Here is a 21032-nt window from a genome sequence, read left to right as displayed (position 1 = left end):
TGTTTTGCTAATGGGTGAGAAGTAAAAACCGGAGATGGGTGTCCCACAGAAACCTTATGATGATAACTTCACAGTATATCCTGAGATCAAACATAGGCAAAATGAATATTGATGGTGTTCATCAATAAGTTCATACAGTGTTTGAGATATGACTGTTGTAAGTGCTATAAACCGATAGATCTAAAAAACATATGAATAGTAATACAATGTAAACATAACAGTACCAATAAAAATACATAGATACACTACACACACAGATGGGAAAATTGGGGAAGGGGATGTGGTGCAAGCAACCATAAGGGGAAACAGCAGAATCCATGAAATGAAAAGGAAGGAAAAGGAGAGCATGGGAAAGAGGAGGAAAAAGTGTAAGACATATAGTGAATGCAGAAGTTGTGGCTCCTGACCCTGAGAAAATCAAAGCAATATGAAAATTAACATTTTTTCCAGAATTGCCAGCCCACTACATAAGCTTTTGAGTGGACATCCCACAAAGCCGCATAATAGGACCACAAGTAGAGCCACGCTCTGGGATTAGGTAAGTGAACAAGAAGACGCTTTCCGACATTTAAAACAAAGGTTAAGTGAAGCCCCCATATTGTCCTATGCTGATTACCAACAGCCTGTTCATTGTATATACAGACGTCAATCTTCAAGGATTAGGAGCTGTTCTAGCCCAAGTGCAAGATGGGATAGAGCGGATCACTGCTTATGCCAGTTGAAGCTTACGTCTTTCAGAAAAGAACCCTGACAATTATAATTCTTTTTTTTTGTTTGTTTCAATTTTTTTTATTGTTTTTAGAGAGATAGACATCATACAATAAGCATTTCCATATAAATGATACAAACTTACAATCTTAAGAAGAGAAAAAATTAAACATGGCATTTAAACATGTACATTGCATTGTTGTCCTCTTTTCCTATGTATCTACTTTCTTTTGGTGTGATCCAAGAAACTCTTTCAAGGCTTATTGGGGAAGCAGCCGCTTCCTTGTGTATCTCTCTGTGAAAAGCCAAAGGATAGTAGAGAGTAGGGAGGAGAAACAATTATAATTCTTTTAAATTCGGGTTTCCGGTGCTTATTTGGGCTGTCACAGAAACGTTTGCGGAATATTTGACCACTTCCTCATTTGTGGTAGTAACAGATAACAATCCACATGCACGCCTAAACACCGCCAAGTTGGGTGCCTTGAAAAAGCGCTGGGTAGCACGACTAGCTCATTTCAACTTCACTATTAAATACAAACCAGGAAAGATCCACACTAATGCAGACGCGTCACCTCTGAACCCAGTCGACTGGCCGACACAAGAAAGGGAACTTGATCAAGAAGGATTGGAAATATTATGGTTCTAAACTGTTGAGTATCCAGTTATTAAAGCTTGTGCTCAGATATGTGATGGTGCCTAAATAAATAAGTCTTTAATGGAATTAGATCCTCCTGCTATTTGTAACAAAGAGGGATGGCGTACCCTTCAGCAAGAAGACCCTGAGTTACAAACAGTGATAGCTTTCTGAAAGAGAGGGAATAAGCCAAGTCGTCAGAAGTTAGAATGTCCCTTCCTGTATGAGGAATAATAAGACAATGGGAAAGGTGACAGAAACAAGAAAACATCCTTTATAGGTGAATGTATATTTAAAAAAAGAATGAAGATAAATCTGTCAAATAGTGTTACCATCCAGTGACCTCCCCAGACTAGTTGCCACTTTGGGGAAGAGAAAACCCTAGAGCAGTTACGTCATTATTTCTACTATCCCAATCTTCACAGGGAAGTAGAAAGAGTGTGTGGTAGGCCGCGCTTATAGTGCCGGCGACGTCGCCCGAAAACAAATACATTGCCGCCGCCGCGTGCGCTTATAGTGCGCGTGACGGCGACAAAGCGACTATAGGCACGGCCTTACATGTGAATGATGCATGCTGAGCAAAGCGCAGGAACAAAGGGCACAAGTACAGAGTATTCATACTAAAACTCCCCTCAAACTAGTCGCCAATGGATTATTTAGCGCTGGAGTGGCGGCGGCTGGGGAGATGCGCCCTGCGGCTGGAGAGATCAGTGGCCGAGCTCACAAATGCCACTGTGGAACAGCGGCAGCTGGGAAGATCTGTTGCTGTGCCCTGCGGCAGGGGAGATCCTCTGAGGACATTTAAAAATGTTGGATGGTGGCGAGGTGACTGGCAGCGAGGCGAGCGGAGGCGAGTTGTACTGGTGGCTGAGCGGCGGTAGCAATTTGGTTGCGGCCAAGTGACCGTGGTCAAATATCCCATTCAGGCCCGCAACGCTTCCACTCCGATCAAGGAGCTAATTTTGAATCTGTAATGTTAGCCGAATTATGCAAACGACACAAGATTTAAAAGTCCAGGACAACCCCTTACCACCCCCAAAGCAATAGTATGTGAAAGATTTGCATCAGACTTTATTGGGTATGTTAAGAGCATTAGATGACTTGAAGAAAAGGGATTGACCAGAACACATCCTAGAGTTGGTCTGGGCCTACAGCAACACTGTTCATTGCACTACAGGATACACACCTTTTTATTTAATGTTTGGAAGAAATGCCCGGCTTCCTCTAGACCTGATCCTTGAGACTCCTACACCAGAATCTTCTTTTAATCCAGATAGCTGGGTAAATGATCACCATGAAAGATTACATCTAGCTCACGAAAAAGCTGCTTGCTGTGGTTATGAGGAAGTTATGTCCCGGGGCGAGCGCTGCTTTGGTCATCCATGTTCTGTTCTCTTTAGTACAGGGGACAGGGTGATAGTGGCAGACTAAATAATAAAGACATGGGAAAGGTAAGTGATAGATGGGAATCTATTCCCTATGTAGTGATTAGGCAGTCTAATCCCGACATACCACTGTATGTACACGATTAGACCACAGCAGGGGTCCGGGCGAGAGCGCACATTACATCATAATCTAATGCAGCCCTGTATGTTTCAGGGATCGCCTAGAGAGAATGAGGCAGTCAGAGCCACAGTCCTCTCCTCCTGAAGCAATTTCAGTGCAATTGACTGTGCCATTTATGTCTGATGAGGAAGCCGCTAGCCTAAAGGAAAATCCAGCTGAGCCTGGTAATCCTGGAACCCGGGAAACCGTAACCAGAGACTAAGGGTGAGACTTAAATTGGAAAAGACCACGACCAACGAGGACCATGGACTCTTCGATCAATGAAGTAGATCAGCTACAGGAAGGATCTTTTAATATCTCTGAGGATGGACGGGGTGTCCGGGTCGGCAGAGAGAAGTAAGAGAGATCTTGGAGACAATCGCGACGAATATATATTGGTCTATTAGTATGACACAGAGTAATAATCTATTATAGATTAGATTACAGAGTTAGATAAGGGAAAAAGAGAAGAGCTACAGTACCAGCATACAAGAAACGTACTCATTGCTCAAACTATGGTCCTTCCCTCAGCAGACCAACGAGAGAAAAAAGATAAGTACTAGGTTAAATAGATTGTAATTGATTTAAACTGAGATCTAACATTGTTATAGATCTAAAGATGGTGTATTGATTATTTATTTTAATATTGCTTTAAATTTAGATTAGTATTTAGATTAGTGAGTATTTTAATCTTTTCATTAATTTACCAATCCCCTGTACCAATCTGTTACATTTATTTAAAATATATTTATTAAAGTTTTATCGTTGTATTACTCTGTTTATTGCGTTATGGGGAGGGTCAGTAATTCTATTACTGTTAGTATTTCCCCTCTTACAGAGAGAGGAAAGGGGGACACAGAGAAAGAGAGGGGGAGAAAGGGGAGGGAGAGAGAGGAGAGAGAAGAGGGGGGACAAGAGAGAGGAATGGGGGGAAATGAAGGGGGAGGAAGAGAGGAAGGGGAGAGGAAGAGAGGAAGGGAGAAGGAGAGAGAAGGGGGAGGAAGAATAGAGAAGGGGGAAGAAAGAAGAGAGGAAGAAGAGAGGAAGGGGGAGGAATAAGAGAGGAAGGGGGGAGGAAGTAGAGGAAAGGGGAAGGAAGAAGAGAGGCAGGGGGAGAAGAAGAGAGGAAGGGGGTGGAAGAAGAGAGGAAGGGGGTGGAAGAAGAGAGGAAGGGGGTGGAAGAAGAGAGGAAGGGGGTGGAAGAAGAGAGGAAGGGGGAGAGAGAGGAAAGGGAAAGAGGAAGGGGGGAGAAAAAGAGGAAGCCAGTTAAGAAAGAATGGTATTTAGAAGAGAGATGAATATGAAATAAGACACCTATTGGGGAGTTAGAGGTAGATTTTAGAAAGAAAGGGGAAGTGGGAAAGAGGAGTAGAGGCGTGTGGAGGGAATGTGTGCAGAGGCAGGGAGATCCGGGCAGCCAGGTTCTGTCAGCACATGCTGCTTCTCTCCTCCACCCTATAATTATACCCATGCGCCCTCCTGCAACTATAATCAGCATGTTTACCCAGCACCCACAGATACTCAGCATCACTACACAGCACGACGTGTTCTTTATCAGTGTATTGATACTTCTCATCACAATACAGCACAGCGTGTTCACTATGAATTTATAGATACTCAGCATAAATATACAGCGCAGCATTTTCATTATCAGTGTATACATACTGAGCATCATTATACACAGCATCATGTTCATTATAAGTGTCTAAAGATACTCAACATCATTATACAGTGCAGCCCATGCACCCTCCTGTAACTATAAGGCCAGGTCCCCAGTGGCCGCTGCGGCGTGCCCGCCACCGCCCACACACCACAGCACAGCCCTCTATGGGGCAGGCCCCAGTGGCCGTGTGTGTGTGTGGGCGCACAAGCGCTGTGACGTGCACACTGGCAGGGAAAACAAGAATGTTGTGTACCCGTGCCGCAACGCGATCACGCGTTCGGTGCGCACCAATGGAAGGTAAGATATGTCCCGTCATGGCCCCGCGCTCCCCTACAGACCGCCGCCGTAGTCTGGGTGTAGCAGGGAGGACTGGGGCCACAGCCTAAACCAGCAGGTTTACAGTATATAAAGACACTTACCATCATTATACAGAGCAATGTGTTCATTATCAGTGTATAGAGATACTCGTCATTATGATACAGTGCAGCGTGTTCATTATAAGAATATAGATACTCTGCATTATGATACAGTGCAGCATGTTCATTATAAGAATATAGATACTCTGCATTATGATACAGTGCAGCATGTTCATTATAAGAATATAGATACTCGGCATTATGATACAGTGCAGCATGTTCATTGTCACTTCCTAGATACTGTGTATCATTACAAATCACAGCATGTTCATTATTAGTGTATAGATACTCAGAATTATTATACAGCGCAGCTTGTTCATTATCAATGTATAGATACTTAGTATTAATATAAAGCACAACATGTTCATTATCACAGAGATCTCACTATGAGATGTGTAGCTATTTCACTTAGGAGCATGGACAAAGATAGCTGTACATTTTATACAGAGAGGAGCAGAGATAGATAGCTGTGCATAGGACATTAATGCACAGGGAGAGATAGCTGTGTATGTCACAGTGACACAGTGAGAGATAGTTGTTCATAGGACAGTGACACAGTGAGAGATAGCTGTTCATGTCACAATAACACAAATACACAGGGATTGGCAATGGCTGTGTTCCTCTGCTATACGCACCCAGCTGCTCCTCAGACCCTCTGTGCTGCGGAATGGCAGCAATCTGCTCTGTACCCCAAGCCCCTCGTACGCCACCGGGTCCCTTCGCCAGCTGGGCTCTGCCATCTTCCCCCGAGAGATAGTTCAGCTGCCTAGCACCTCCCACCCCTTACTGGATAGCTCAGCTGCCTAGAACCCGCCACCCCTTACTCGAGAGATAGCTCAGTTGCCTAGAAGCCCCCACCTCTTAAAGGAGTGATAGCTTAGCTGCCTAGCACGTCCCCACCCTCTTACTGGAGAAGCTGCTCAGGTGCATAGGTTACCAGGCATGAGGATAAACTCTGAGCCTGTGCTTCCTGTTTGGGGCGTGCCTCCCCCCGCCTACCTGCAGCTTAACTATGCAGCTGGTTTAGCAGCACGTGTTATAGCAGCTATACAGAAAAAGCAGACAGCCAGCAAACACCTTCTCACTATCCCACCTTATGTCCAAAGTCAGACGGAAGGGCAGCTTCACTAATGACAGGATCCCACCACAGAGGCGACTGCACTAATGTAAGGATCCCACCCCAGAGGCGGCTGCACTAATGGTAGCATCCCACCCCAGAGGCGGCTGCACTAATGGCAGGATCCCACTCCATAAGCAACTGTATGAATGTAAGGCTTCCACCACAGAGGTGGCTGCATCAATGTCAAGATCACATCCCAGAGGTCCCGCTCCTCAAGCAGCTGCACTCATTTCTGGATCCCACCGCTGACTGCGGCTGCACCAATGTCAAGCTCCCACACCTGAGGTGGCAGCAGCAATGTCAGGCTTTCATCCCTGAGGCAGCTGCGTAAATGTCACTGAAATATATATATATATATATATATATATATATATATATATATATATATATATATATAAAATATATTCCTATTACCCTTTAATTATAGCAGGGTGTGACGGAGCGATAAAGAAAGCAGAGTGTGTGGAAACTAAGGCCACAAGACATCTTAATCACTACACCACACCTCTCTAACAAAACACCTTCTGAGCAGGATTGCAGCAAAGACATCGGATTAGTTTCACAATAAATAAATACACACACACACACACATACACACTCACACACATACACACACACACATATCCTTTTCATGTTAAAGGAAGTAGAACACTGAGCACTGTGCGGAGCAGTGAAGGAAGGGAGGTGACGCTCTGCTACTCTACAAACAAACACCCAGAGAGGGTCAGAGCCCAGACAGAGCTGGGAAAACATTCCCTTCAGCTACAGAGCCTAGCGATGTGATTTGTACACACAGAAAGTGTGATGTCAAACGTATACGTATGGGAGACATCTGTATATACTGCCGTTCTGACTAAACCGAGACAGACCCTATAAAAGTCCTAGTGCAGAAACTGAATATGCAATGGAGGCTGCATCCTATAAAGTTAGCCATAGACAATAGAAAAGTCCTATTGTATAAACAGAATATACGTTGGAGGCTTTGCCCAATAAACTGAGGCACAGACACAAGAAAACTCCTATGGTGCAAACAGACCACACCATGTAGACTTTGTCCTATAAAGATCCTATTGCACAAATGGAATACAGTATATGGTGGAGGCTCTGTCTGCAGGTATAGCCACACATTATGCTATGTAGGATTTCTCTCGGTTCTGTCAGCGCCCCGCTCTAGGATAGCAGGCTATGTCAGGGGCATACCTTACCATATTAGGCTGTCTGGCTCTGGGACACGGGAAGATTCATCTGCCAGGGACTTTTACCTAAAAGGGGAAATCTGTGCTGCCCCTTCTTCTCACTGTGATTCCCATAACCCCCGCACAGCTGGAATTATTCCTTATTCCGTGCTTATACGAGTGTGTAACCTACTCACTGCCAGAGGGGCAGTTAGTGCATTCCTTTGCCAAGAGCTTAATTGACATTAAGCCAAGCCAAAAGCTATTCCAATTGAACTAATATCTAAAGTTTCTGCTTTTACACAAACTCCCTTTATATCTCTTAAGTACATGCATGCATTTTATCCCAGTGGTGGCTGCATTTTATGCGTCTTTGTAAAGTGCTTTGTACTGAAACGTCCCAGAAAAGAGATCACTCTTTGCTCTAGAAAAAGCTCTAGATATTATGATGATAAATTAAATCGAAGAATTGGAAAGTATTTAACATAATAGGATCAGTGGCACCTGTCTCTGATGGGATAAGGGGTGTCTCACACACAGAATTCTTATAAGTTAATAAGAGTCAGTGGCACCTTGCAGGTGTACTTTAGGATTTTGTGTTTATATGCATGTCATATCACCCTGCTTTATTAATTATAACTGATAAAAATGCCCGGGGTACAGTCTCAGACTGCGTTACTCACCCAGGAACACGCCCCCTCCTCATCCTCAGTGCCATCAGCATCCTGCAGGGAGGAAGAATCTATCAGAGAGATCAGAAAGAAGGCAGCGGCTTCTATACTTCAGAATCAAATCAATATTAATATTCAGTGCAATATATATACATATATATACATATATACAGTGGTGTGAAAAAGAAAGTACACCCTCTTTGAATTCTATGGCTGTGCATATCAGGATATAATAACAATCACTGTTCCTTAGCAGGTCTTAAAATTAGGTAAATAAAACCTCAGATGAACAACAACACATGACATATTACACAGTGTCATAATTTATTTAACAAAAATAAAGCCAAAATGGAGAAGCCATGTGTGAAAAACTAAGTATACCTTATGATTCAATAGCTTGTAGAACCACCTTTAGCAGCAATAACTTGAAGTAATCGTTTTCTGAATGACTTTCAGTCTCTTACATCATTGGCCCACTCTTCTTTACAACGTTGCTTCAGTTCATTGAGGTTTGTGGGCATTTGTTTATGCACAGCTCTCTTAAGGTCATGCCACAATATTTCAATTGGGTTGAGGTCTGGACTTTGACTGGACCATTGCAACACCTTGATTCTTTTCTTTGTCAGTCATTCTGTTGTAGATTTGCTGGTGTGCTTGGGATCATTGTCCTGTTGCATGACCCAATTTCGGCCAAGCTTTAGCTGTCGGACAGATGGCCTCACATTTGACTCTAGAATACTTTGGTATACAGAGGAGTTCATGGTCGACTCAATGACTGCAAAGTTCCCAGGTCCTGTGGCTGCAAAACAAGCCCAAATCATTACCCCTCCACCACCGTGCTTTACAGTTGGTATGAGGTGTTTGTGCTGATATGCTGTGTTTGGTTTTCGCCAAATGTGGCGCTGTGCATTATGGCCAAACATCTCCACTTTGGTCTCGTCTGTCCAAAGGACACTGTTCCAGAAGTCTTGTGGTTTGTTCAGATGCAACTTTGCAAACCTAAGCCGTGCTGCCATGTTCTTATTAGAGAGAAGAAGCTTTCTCCTGGCAACCCTTCCAAACAAACCATACCTGTTCAGTCTTTTTCTAATTGTACTGTCATGAACTTTAACATGCTAACTGAGGCCTGTAGAGTCTGAGATGTAACTCTTGGGTATTTTGCAATTTCTCTGAGCATTGCACGGTCTGACCATGGGGTGAATTTGCTGGGATGTCCACTCCTGGGAAGATTGGCAACTGTCTTGAATGTTTTCCACTTTTGAGTAATCTTTCTCACTGCAGAATGATGGACTTTAAATTGTTTGGGAATGGCTTTATAATCCTTCCCAGATTGATGGTCAGCAACAATTGCTTCTCTAAGATCATTGCTGATATCTTTCCTCCTTGGCATTGTGTTAACACATACCTGAATGCTCCAAACCAGCAAACCGCTAAAACTTCGGCTTTTATAGAGGTGGTCATACTTTCTGATGATCAATTAATCAAGGGCATTTGATTAGCAGCACCTGTCTGCTACTTAGCATCTTAATTCCTATGGAAGCAGTAAGGGTGTACTTAGTTTTCCACACATTTTAGATTGTGTGCTCATTTGCATATCATTTTCCAGAATCCCTTGCTGCAGTGGAAGCACTGTATGCTAGGTGATAATGCTGAAAAGCAGGGTTGCAGACCTGTCCAAGACATGTGAATGTGCTCACAAGTAATATTTTTATATATTGTGATACCATCGCTGTCCTCTAGGGGCTGGAACAGTGTAGTAAGTATGCTTTCCAGTCCACAAGAGTTAATTCCTCAAAGAGAAGCCAGCAGTAGCTGCTAACTAATGGAGTTAATCAGACTCCTTGAGTGAACAAGGAAGTGGTTTAAAAGAGGCACCACTGAAGCTGCTATGCTGAGAGACTGTTTTTCCCCAGAGAAGGGGGGAGATAGAAGTGCTCCCCAGCTGCGGAAGCTGGTTACAGAGGACCTACAGAGGAGTTTCTCTGGGCTCAACGTGGGGCTGAGTTTCCCTAGGAAGAAAGGAGGAGAGACCGTGCTGCAGCAGGGACGTCTGCTCCAAAGGACTGACAGATAAGCAAAACATTTTATTGTTGTATGCAGAGACGGTGTTACATTGTTGCATATGCCAGGGCATGTTTTGTCTGGGAACCAGCATAGCTGGCCAGGCAGTTAGTGAGGGCGAACGCTACGGTGTAGTTAGCTTTCCCTAAAGGAAATAGGTATTATTTTTATGTGTTGTTTTGATTTAAAGGGACGGTGGGCCTGTTAGCATTTGATTAAATCCCTGAAAATAAACCCCTGCATAGAAAATACGACGTTTCCTGCCTTTATCTGGGACTAAAAGAAGCTACAACGTGGTGTGGTCATCACAATATATATACACACATATATATATATATATATATATATATATATATATATATATACACACACACCTTTTTTCCCTCTAGTACCGTAACAGACTAGGTTAGCAAGAGTGGCAGAGGGTTGCAGAGCTGTCCCTGTTTTCCCCCCTGCCCTTACCCACCAGTGTCACTCACCCACTCCCCGCAGAGCAGGACCCCCGTGCCTTTCCGTTGCTCCCTGTGCTTCCTCTTCTCTCGGACAGAAAGACGCGTCAGGGACTGATCCACACAATCTTGCACAGCGGGTGGCTCAGAGTTGAGCGTCCCTGTGACATCATAGAGCGTGAGTTATTCTATCTGAAGGTGGCGTCACTGATCCGATAAAGTGCCCATAAAGATTCTCATGTGTGAGACTCCCTCTTATCACAATAAAAGTAGTCATATTTTTTTTTTTAAATGGTATGGTTTGTTAGTAACTCCTGGGACAGTCGACAAACTCGTAGACAGTTGATCACTTAAGATGAAAGGGCTGTGACAATATATCTTTGTCAGAACCCTTAATTATTCAGTGATCAATTATCTATGAGATACCCTCTTATACCATCAAGGAGGCACCACTGACCGTATTAATTTATAGCAATCCCGTGTGTGAGGCACCTCTTTTATTCCATCAGAGGGAGCTGTCACTGGCCCTATTAACTTATAGGAATCCTGTGTGCGAGGCACCCTCTTATCTCATGAGAGGGAGGCGACTGACTGAATTGTGAACTGCGGGTGACTGGAATATTCCAAGACCTCGATGGGTACTGGGTAAGTGTTTTAATGACAACAGAAAGAGCCAATCACAGCGCTGCGTGTGAGATGCACATCGCGGTAAGATAAGATGATCTCTTGGCTTAGTTGGAAGTATTATTCTAATTGGTTAATGATACAGCCCTGGGTTATAATGACCTGATACTCACCCCTCTGACCCATGTAACAGCTTGGACCTGACCCCTGCAGGACGGGGGAGCTGACTGAAAAGAAGGAAGCGGGCGCAGAGGGCGTGCCAGGGCTCTCAGGAGGGGTGGCTGCAAATCGAGGGCGACAGGGAGCAGACTGCAAAAGAACACAGTGTGTGAGAGAAAGGCTGGCACTACCACTGCCTGTGCTGTACCTGTACATAGATGTCATGGTGTCATGGTGTGCGTGAGGGCGAGTCTGTGACTGCTGCTGCCTGTGTATACATGTCATGATGCAGTAGTGTATGTGTGTGTGAGTTGCCTACGCTGTACCTGTACAAGTGAAAACATGTAATGGGGTAGCAGTGTGTGTGAGGGGGGAATGGCACTGCCTTTGTCCGCACTGTTCCTGTGCAGTGTATATATGTCATGGTGTTGCTATGTGTGTGCGCGCATGCGTGAGAGGGAGGCTCGCACTGCTGCTGCCTGCATTGTACCGGTGCAGTTTATACATATCAGTGTGTGTGTGTGTGTGTGTGTGTGTGTGTGTGTGTGTGTGTGTGTGTGTGTGTGTGTGTGTGTGTGTGTGTGTGTGTGTGTGTGTGTGTGTGTGTGTGTGTGTGTGTGTGTGTGTGAAAGAGGCTGGCACTGCCTGTGTTGTATATACATGTCATGGTGTGTTTGTGTGTGTATGTACTGTGAGAGGAGGAGGATGGTACTGCCACTGCCCACAGTGTACCTGTATTGTATTGTATGTCTTTATTTATATAGCGCCATTAATGTACATAGCGCTTCACAGTAGTAATACACATGGTAATCAAATAAATAACAGATAATATAAATAACAGATCATGGGAATAAGTGCTTTAGACATAAAAGTAACATTAAAGAAGAGGAGTCCCTGCCCCGAGGAGCCCCTGCCCCGAGGAGCTTACAGTCTAATTGGTAGGTAGGGAGAACGTACAGAGACAGTAGGAGGGAGTTCTGGTAAGTGCGTCTGCAGGGGGCCAAGCTTTATGTATCATGTGTACAGTATTATCCACAGTGCTATTCATATGCTTCTTTAAGCAAGTGTGTCTTAAGTTGGGTCTTAAAGGTGGATAGAGAGGGTGCTAGTCGGGTACTGAGGGGAAGGGCATTCCAGAGGTGTGGGGCAGTCAGTGAAAAAGGTTTAAGGCGGGAGAGGGCTTTAAATACAAATGGGGTAGAAAGAAGACATCCTTGAGAAGAACGCAAGAGTATGGATGGTGCATAACGAGAAATTAGGGCTGAGATGTAAGGAGGGGCAGAAGAGTGTAAAGCTTTAAAAGTGAGGAGAAGAATGGAGTGTGAGATGCGGGATTTGATCCTGTGCTATGTATACTGTACATGTCACGGACAATAGTGTGAGTGAGGGGAAGGCTGGTACTGATGCTGCCCGCTCTGTACTTTTGCTGTGTATACATGTTTTGATGGTACTGTATCAGATTGTCATGTGTATAAATGTCATGGTGTGTGCGTGAGAGGCTGTCCCTACCGCCTCCGCCTTCAATGTACCTGTGCTGTGTATACATGTCATGGGTTAGTAGTGTATGTGAGGAGGGGGGGGGGGGATATGTCGCTGGCCGTGCTGTACTTGTGCCATAGTGTAGTACAGTGTGCGTGTATATGGGAGGCTAGTGCTGCTGCTGCCTGCAACGTACCTGTGCTGTGCATACATATCATTGTGTAGCACTCTCTATGTGTACATGTGTGAGGGAGAGACTAGCAATGTCGCTGCCCTGCATACTGTATAGTAGAAGCTGGCATTGCTGTGTATATGGATGGTACCTCCTCCTCCAGGTTCCTCTTCCATCTTCCACTGGGTGTCTCAGGGCCCCGGTGCCATTCCGCTCTCCCCTCCAGGATTACCCCTTGGTCTCTGCTGTCCTGCAGACTGCTCTGTGGGTCTCTTATTGTCTCTCACTGTCATAGAAACATTGCAATATTTAGGACTATGACATTATCACAACGCTGCACTCAGCAAAGATCACGAACAACCCAAAATGTCACATGCCATCGTCTGTAACTGTCACCCCATGGGGCAATGGGACAAACTCAATGAACCACAGGTCGCCTCTGTCTGTATCACTTTGTCACCCTGCAGTGTGAATGACTGGGTCCACAGGTCCCCTGCTGTCTGTGAGTGGGGACCAGGGAGACATGTGTACCTAACACAGAGGCAGATGTTAGGATAACTCCATATCTCACAGCTCAGAGCTGTACATATAAATCCATAACTCATATCTCAGAACTGTACATATAAACCCATAACTCATATCTCAGAACTGTACATATAAACCCATATATCACAGCTCAGAACTGTATATAAATACCCACTCACATAATGTCACAGGAGTCATCTTATAATGTACAGTGGAGTGACACTGCCACCCAGTGGGTGATAATAAGACTGCACCTCGTGTGGAGCAAAGTGAGAGATTAAAGAGGGGTCAAAAAGGACACAGCAGCGCTAAGATACATAAAAACAGAAAGACAACCTTGAAGAGAGAGCTGAGATATATGGACAGAAAGGGGACAACCCTGAGCAAAGAGAGAGCAGAGCACTGAGATATACAGGGGGGAATAATAAGACATCCCTGAACAAACAGAGACGAGATTTACAGTAGAGACATAGTGTGTGTGTGTGTGTGTGTGTGTGTGTGTGTGTGTGTGTGTGTGTGTGTGTGTGTGTGTGTGTGTGTGTGTGTGTGTGTGTGTGTGTGTGTGTGTGTGTGTGTGTGTGTGTGTGTGTGTGTGTGTGTGTGTGTGTGTGTGTGTGTGTGTGTGTGTGTGTGTGTGTCTATATATATATATATAAAGCAGAAAATAGCCATGTTAGTCCAGTTGCGATAGTGCAGAATAAATGAGTTCTTCAGTATTAGGTGATACCTTTTTTATTGGACTAACAATTTATGTCATAGGACAAGCTTTCAAGAGTTATCCTCTCTTCTTCAGGTCAAGTATTGCTTGACCTGAAGAAGAGAGGATAACTCTCGAAAGCTTGTCCTATGACATAAATTGTTAGTCCAATAAAAAAGGTATCACCTAATACTGAAGAACTCATTTATTCTGCACTATATATATATATACATACAGTATATATATATTATCTTCAATGTGTTGCACGCCCCCCTGGCAATAAAGAAATTAAGGGGTGGGTGGTTAAGATGATCTTCGAGAGGTGATCCGCCGCCCCCATTTACCTGCTTTGTGTCCCAGACGAGGTCTGTGTGGTCCCCTCAGGAGCTGCAGACACCCCTCTGCTCAGACCCCCCTGAAGGATGGAGTAACTGCCCCTATATACCCCTCTCTTACAGACCCTGCACCACTGACCACCCTGTAACATTTGTGCCGGGGACACTGTGTGACCACCCCCCCCCCCCCCCCCCACCTGGTGTCCCAGCTTGGAGGAACGTATCAGGGTCCTGATAAGTCAAGCAGCCAGCGGCTGATAAGGGCGAACAGAAAGGAGGTGTTGGGTGATGGAAACGGCTGCACCCAGACTAAAACAGAGGCTCCAAATATGAACCCATTCACTGCCAGAGGGGCCTGCAAAACATTGCGGCGAATATGCAGGACATCACAACAAAATAATGCATAATATCATGCATAGTATAACAGCAACAAGGGGAGCACAACAATATGCTGGGTATTGACTCTTTGGCCGTGAAGGGGTCAAATAAAGCACCTGCACACAAAACTATCCCCAAAAAATCCCTAAATGTACCCCAGCGAGCTCTATCTGTGCTCCGTTCTTTTAGTGATGTCACTGGGATTCACTACTAATCACCCTGCAGCTCCTGCTTCCGCCTCAATGGATGTTTGACAACTCAAAGAGGGGTTTAGCAATAAATCTAAGTGTGCTGCAGCTACCCGGAGTCACAAAGGTCAAAAACCCAAGAAGGCCACCTCCCAGAAATACTTGGATATTAATTTTCATTTAATGGTATATTTTGGAGAGAGGGGGAAAGAGAGAGGGGGAGGGGGAGAAAGAGGGGAAGTGGGGAGAGAGGGAGGGGGAGGGAAAGAATGAAGGGGGGAGACAGATTGGGGGCAGAGAGAAGGGAGGAGGGGAGAGAGGGAAAGGGGAGGGGGAGAGGAAAAAGGGGAAGGGGGAGAGAGGAAAAAGGGGAGGGAGAGAGGCAGAGGGGGGAGGGGGAGAGAAGGAAAGCGGAGGGGGAGAGAAGGGAGGGGAGAGAGGGAAAGGGGAGTGGGAGAGAGGAAAGGGGAGGGGGAGAGAGGGAAAGGGGAGGGAGGAGAGAGGGAAAGGGGAGGGGGAGAGAGGGAAAGGGGAGGGGGAGAGAGGGAAAGGGGAGGGGGAGAGAGGGAAAGGGGAGGGGGAGAGAGGGAAAGGGGAGGGGGAGAGAGGGAAAGGGGGAGAAAGGAGAGAGAGGGTGGAGACAGGAACAGGGGAGATGGGGGAAGAGGGAAAGGGTAGGTGGGGAAAGGGGAGGGGTAGGTGGGGAGGGGGAGAGGGAAAGGGGCGATACTGTATGCCTTTGTGAAGTAATAAGAAACGATGAAGTAAATACCTACTATATAACAGAGGTACAGACAATGGAAGAATCAGTGGAGTAGACTTCATTATTAACAAGAAATAGAAAAACAACTCAGTGAATTATGAAAGCTCATCAGAAACAGCAGCCATAATCATTGTTTAATTGACAGAGATACAAGTTCAAATGACCAAAGTCAATGTCCAAACATTAAGCCCCACAGACAATCAAGTGGAAGACCTCTCCCATGAAATCAACTAACTTAACAACAATAGAAATTGCCACCTCAAGACCATTATGGGAGATTTCAATGCAAAGATTGGTGCCTAGCAGGAAGACGAAGGCTCAGTTGGCAAGTACGGTTCCAACAACAGGAAGGAACTTGGAGACAGATTGGTAGAATTTGCAGAATGTAAAAACCTGTATCATGAATTAATTCTTCAAGAAGAATCCAAATAGAAAACAGACATGGAATGGACCCAATGGAATCAAGAATGAAATTGACCATATCCCAGCTAATAAGAAACATGTGAGTGAAGACTGCGCAGTCCTTAACTGTTTAGACCAGTGATTCCCAACCAGGGTTCCGTGAAGCTGTCTCAGGGGTTCCTCCTATGGACCACAGACCCTCCCACCCCCTAGGGGTGGGTTTTTTTTGTATGCATTTTGTAGGGTGGATTGAGTGAGAGTGGGGTAATTGACGGAAGGTAGGGGCGAGAGTGAGAGAAGAGAGGGGGGCAGGAGAGTGAGGAAAAGAGGGAGTAAGAGTGAGACGCAAGGGATAAATACATGCGAGGCGGGAGGGGGGAGAGTTAGTGAGATGGATGGGAGAGAAATATATGGGTAGAGGGTGGGAAATAGAGGTGGCTCGTGAGGTATGAAAAGTTGTGACTGACCCCTGTCGAACCTAATATGTGTCAGCCAGATAGGGGCTCCCCGAGATTTTTCTAAATACTTCAAGGGTTCCTCCAAACAAAAAAGGTTGGAAATCACTGGTTTAAACACAAGAAGTGATCACTGATTGGTTCGCTGCAGATTACATCTAAATGTGAACATAGAAAGAAGAAAACTGATTTAGGCCAGGTCCCCGCTGGCTACTGCAGCGTCCGCTGTTGCGGACGCTGTAGGGACAAGATCCGCCCCACAATGGGGCCGGGCCCGCTGCGAGTGGGGGCCGCCACGTCGACAGAAACTCCTGCTCTCAATAAAATTGAGAGCAGGAGTCGCGACGGAGCGCTAGGCCACGCCCGCCGGCTGTTCAGCCAATGACGGCGAACCTGCCGGGTGACGTCACGGCCGTGCCCCCGTCACTCCCCCCCCCTGTCTTTCCCCCTGCAGTTCTCTGCAGACCGGGGAACTCGGCTGCAAGCGCCGCCTGCCGCGAAGGCAGCAGGGCCGCAGCCTAAGAAGGCAAAAACAACCAAGCAGAGAATTCCAATAGAACTGAGAAACCACTACAGCTTGCTCGAGATGCACAAGGATACTTTGACAAATGATTGTGAAAAACTTGTGAAGATTATAGCTGAAGGCGCAGAGAAAACTGGAGGAATCGCGAACAGAAAACAGTATAAGAAAATAGCAGGAGACAAAACACTGACAGAGAAAAAAACAAAAAACAAAACAAAATACCCAAAATGCAAGAATAAATACTATAAAGCATAGCAAGCATATAACGGAGGATGTAAACATTTGTAACTGCAAAATGGTGAAGAAGACTATTGACGATAACTAAAAAGGTAAAGACGACTTATATTTTGGAAGAAGCAAGGTATCGCACTCAAACAAGGCAATGGGTCAACAATAAAAGACTGTAGAAGAACACAGATAAAGGGCGACTACGTATGCTGCTAATACCTGCGTGGCAAACAGGAGGCTTGATCCTCCGCCACGGGGAGCCTGGGGTGTGTGTATCTGTATCTACTAATAGCGCCTCAGAGGAATCCTTACGCAGTAGGAAGGCCCCTCCCAATACATTATGCCCAATAATGACACACAGGTTATATGCAACAGTATTTACTGAACAATGCTTATAACCATAATACATACAGTATTTTGGATACCGACCCATGGAATATCCCCACAGTACTTGGGTGCAGGGGCACCAGTGTCCAGGCCTCGAAGGCCTATCCCGCCCCCAAGTGTGAGACTGCGCTGCCCCACGATGTGTTGGTGCACTTGTGGAAAATACCTGCCCGGAGCTCCAGCCCCGGGAGTCGCTGAGTAAGGGAAGTAACGGTCAGTCTGATCCACCGAAGATCCGCCTCCACGTGGGGTGGCTTCCCGCTTGGAGTGTACCACCAGCAGAAAGTCTCTGAGAGGATGGCCTGGTCTGGTCCCAGACGCAGGCCGCGCACACTGAGTGCGTCCATCACCGCTGCACTGACTAGCACTAATGTACTAAGGGGAGCGTCCCTGCCTTGAGGCCTTCCCTACAACACACAAGCAAGTAGTGAGGAGTCTAGCTGGGACATACGGGGGTATTGTGGCCTAGTTCAGTGGAGCACTTCTCCCTGCACCTTACCTATTCCTTAACTATCCCTGTCCTGCTTCCGAATTACGTGCTTCCCTGAGCGCGCCAAATGTATCTCTCTACTTGCAGGAGATTCTGCACGCCCTATTGCCTGCTGCGCGCCATGTGGTCTTCGCCCCCAAGGGCTGCTGGGGCTTGTAGTTCCCCTTGAAGGGCTCTATCCTAATGGCCACCGCTATAAACACACTGCGCATGCACAAGCCTTTCTGTCATGGTGGTGCCTCCCTAGCAACCTGCTACTGTCCCCACAGCTACCAGATGTAAGAGGAGGGGAGGGGGATGCGGGGAAACGCTGAGGAACCGGGGGGACCAGAGGAGACCTGGTTACACATATATAAGAAGAACAAGAGTAAGAAGAAACCGCCACTGATGAACGATGTGTCCTTCCAGTGGAAGTAGCAAAGGCAATAAAATCCATGAAGAATGGAAAAGCCCGAAGGAAAAATAGAATAAGTACTGAAATCTTGAAGGAAGCTGGGAAAGTAGAGAATATCCTTGCAGAGCTCTTCACATATTGTTCGAAGAATATGAAAATTCCAAAACAGTGGAACAATGACAGTTTCCTCACCGAAAAAAAGGAAGACAAAAGGAGCTCAAGTACTATAGACCAAACAGTCTTCTTTCAAGCACTTACAAGATTTTTTAGAAGATAATCGGCTGCAGCAGACTGTGGACTTTGCCCAGCCTACAGAACAAACGAGATTTTGCAGTGGATACAACAAAATGGACCATATTTTAGTTGTGCAAGAAGTGAATGCGATCTACCACGCAGTTTAGGATTTGTAGAATACAAAAAAAATTTGATTCTGTCTACACGTCAGCCATGTTCATGTTGAAAAAGCGTACACTGATATTATAAGAAAGATTTATGAGACTGCCACATCAAAGATTAGATAACATCAAAACACAAGCAAGATAGAAGTGCACGGGTGTGCAACAGGGAGACACCATGTCACCAAAGCTTTTTACAGCAATACTTTATTTATTGAATTGGTAAGAAAAAGAAATCAAAACAACACTGAACACTTGAGTCATCTATGATTTCTAGATAATACTGTTATTTTTGCCACAAGTCAGGACAACTTCCTGCATCAAAGCAAGAAAGAAGATGGGCTTCCATAGGAATCTCAGCAAGACCATGTTCAACAAATGTGTCAAGTCTACAAAGATCAAAATAGATGGAATAGAAGTAGAGGAAGTTAAACTACGTCTACCATGGCCAGCAAGTATCAATGGATGGAAACCATTCAAATTAAATCAATAGGAGAATAAAGATGGGATCAAGACCATTTTTCAAAGGAACCTTCCACTGTGGAATGAGACATCTTGCCGCAGCTACTACGCCGCTGCTATTTAGCCATCGAGGGCAGCTAGCCGCCAGTCGTTGCGCCGCTTAAGGGATTAGCGTTAGTATTAGGGGCTAATTTTAGGGGTTTTAGGGTAAGGGCTTAAACTTTTTAGGGTAAGGTTAGGGGGTTAGGGTAAGAGGTCTGATTATGGGTTTTACGGTAAGGGGATACGGTTAGAGATTTTAGGGTAAAGATTAGCATTAAGAGGTTACGGTTAGGGGTTTCAGGTTAAGGGGTTCACGGATTAGGCGTTAAGGTTACAGGCTTTTAGGGTAAGGGTACAGAGTTAGGTATGGGGCTTTTAGGGTAAAAGGTAAGTTTAGGAGGTTACCTTTGCGGCAAAACAGCAGACGGCTAAATATCACGGTGGCTCATTGGCAAAATGGCTGCCAAGAGATGCCGGTGGCGAGATCTCCTAGACCGTTCCACTGTGCCTCAAGAAGAACGTTTTCTACCAGTGTAGTCTGCCCGTGCTTACATATGAATGTGAAACTTGGACCCTAAATGCGAAGATATTTCAGAAGCTTCAGACACTCAGAGGCTAGGTCCCCAGTGGTGGCTTCTGCACGTGCGCCCGGCGGTGCGTGCAAAGCTTAAAACCGCGATCTGCGGTCTGTAGGGAGCGATGGAAGGCACGGGGGGCCGGGGTGTGAGGCCAAAACCATTTGTCTACACCAACTGCTCCCATTGGTCCAAGCTATCTGCCCTGCTATTGGCTCCCAGCGCACCACGTGACCGCGTCGCCGCGTGGGAAAACAATCGCGTTGTCTCCCCTGCTGGCTGACGCGCCACCGCACTGCGTGAGCCGACACGCGAGAAGACAGTGGGGCCTGCCTAATTGAGGTTAGTGATTGGTGCCGTCACCACCGGGGACCTAGCCAAAGAAATATGGAGAGGTATATGCTGGGTATTACCCGAACAGACAGTAAAAAGAATGAGCAAATGCGTCTGTCCCATCATCACAAGGGTGAAGAAATTAAAATGGCAGTGGGCCGGACATATCGCGAGAAGATATTGCCACTGTTTGACAAAATGGCACTTGGCTGGATTCCAAGGGATATCAAAAGACCAAGACGAACGACGACTAAAAGCGAGATAGGAGGATGAAATTAGTTGGAGCAACATTGAGAAGCAGTACCTGGAAGCGGCTGGAGGGGGGCGCATTTCAATCTGCCCTCATTACCTGCACAATTTGGCATTGTTGGCAGGGATTAATACCCCCTATAGGCTTCAACTATTATCATAGCACATAAAAGACTGCCCCTCCAATCAAAAATTGCCTCCCAAAAGCAACTGTGGCCCATCTCCCTGCAGTTGTCCTTCACCCCTCCCCTCAGTCACTTAACTGGGAGAGCATCTCCATCTTTACTTAGGGTCCAGTTTCTCGACGCCATCTTTACTATTGGAGACACAGACAT

General features: G+C 45.8%; 1 protein-coding gene across 6 annotated transcripts in view; it reads right to left on the bottom strand.

Moving 5' to 3' along the window:
* Positions 1–21032, bottom strand: part of PPP1R12B (protein phosphatase 1 regulatory subunit 12B) — a 35340-nt gene that overhangs the window by 14204 nt on the left and 104 nt on the right. The window contains exons 1-5 of one of the 6 annotated variants that reach the window (XM_075613942.1): positions 20961–21005; positions 13028–13162; positions 11240–11375; positions 10473–10603; positions 7945–7986 (exon numbers count right to left, since the gene is read on the bottom strand). In XM_075613942.1, coding sequence (XP_075470057.1) covers positions 7945–7986; positions 10473–10603; positions 11240–11252 — 186 coding nt within the window. In that variant the 5' untranslated portion in view covers positions 11253–11375; positions 13028–13162; positions 20961–21005. Of the gene's footprint in view, positions 1–5601; positions 5924–7944; positions 7987–10472; positions 10604–11239; positions 11376–13027; positions 13163–14442; positions 14602–17923; positions 18829–20960; positions 21006–21032 lie in introns of those variants that run through there. The other 5 variants (XM_075613944.1, XM_075613946.1, XM_075613941.1 and 2 more) reach the window with 5 other exon arrangements.

The sequence above is a fragment of the Ascaphus truei genome, chromosome 9 (genome assembly GCF_040206685.1).
Source record: "Ascaphus truei isolate aAscTru1 chromosome 9, aAscTru1.hap1, whole genome shotgun sequence".
In the NCBI taxonomy this organism is placed as follows: domain Eukaryota; kingdom Metazoa; phylum Chordata; class Amphibia; order Anura; family Ascaphidae; genus Ascaphus; species Ascaphus truei.
Note: the sequence above shows the minus strand (reverse complement) of the source record. Positions and strands in the feature narration are given on the sequence as shown.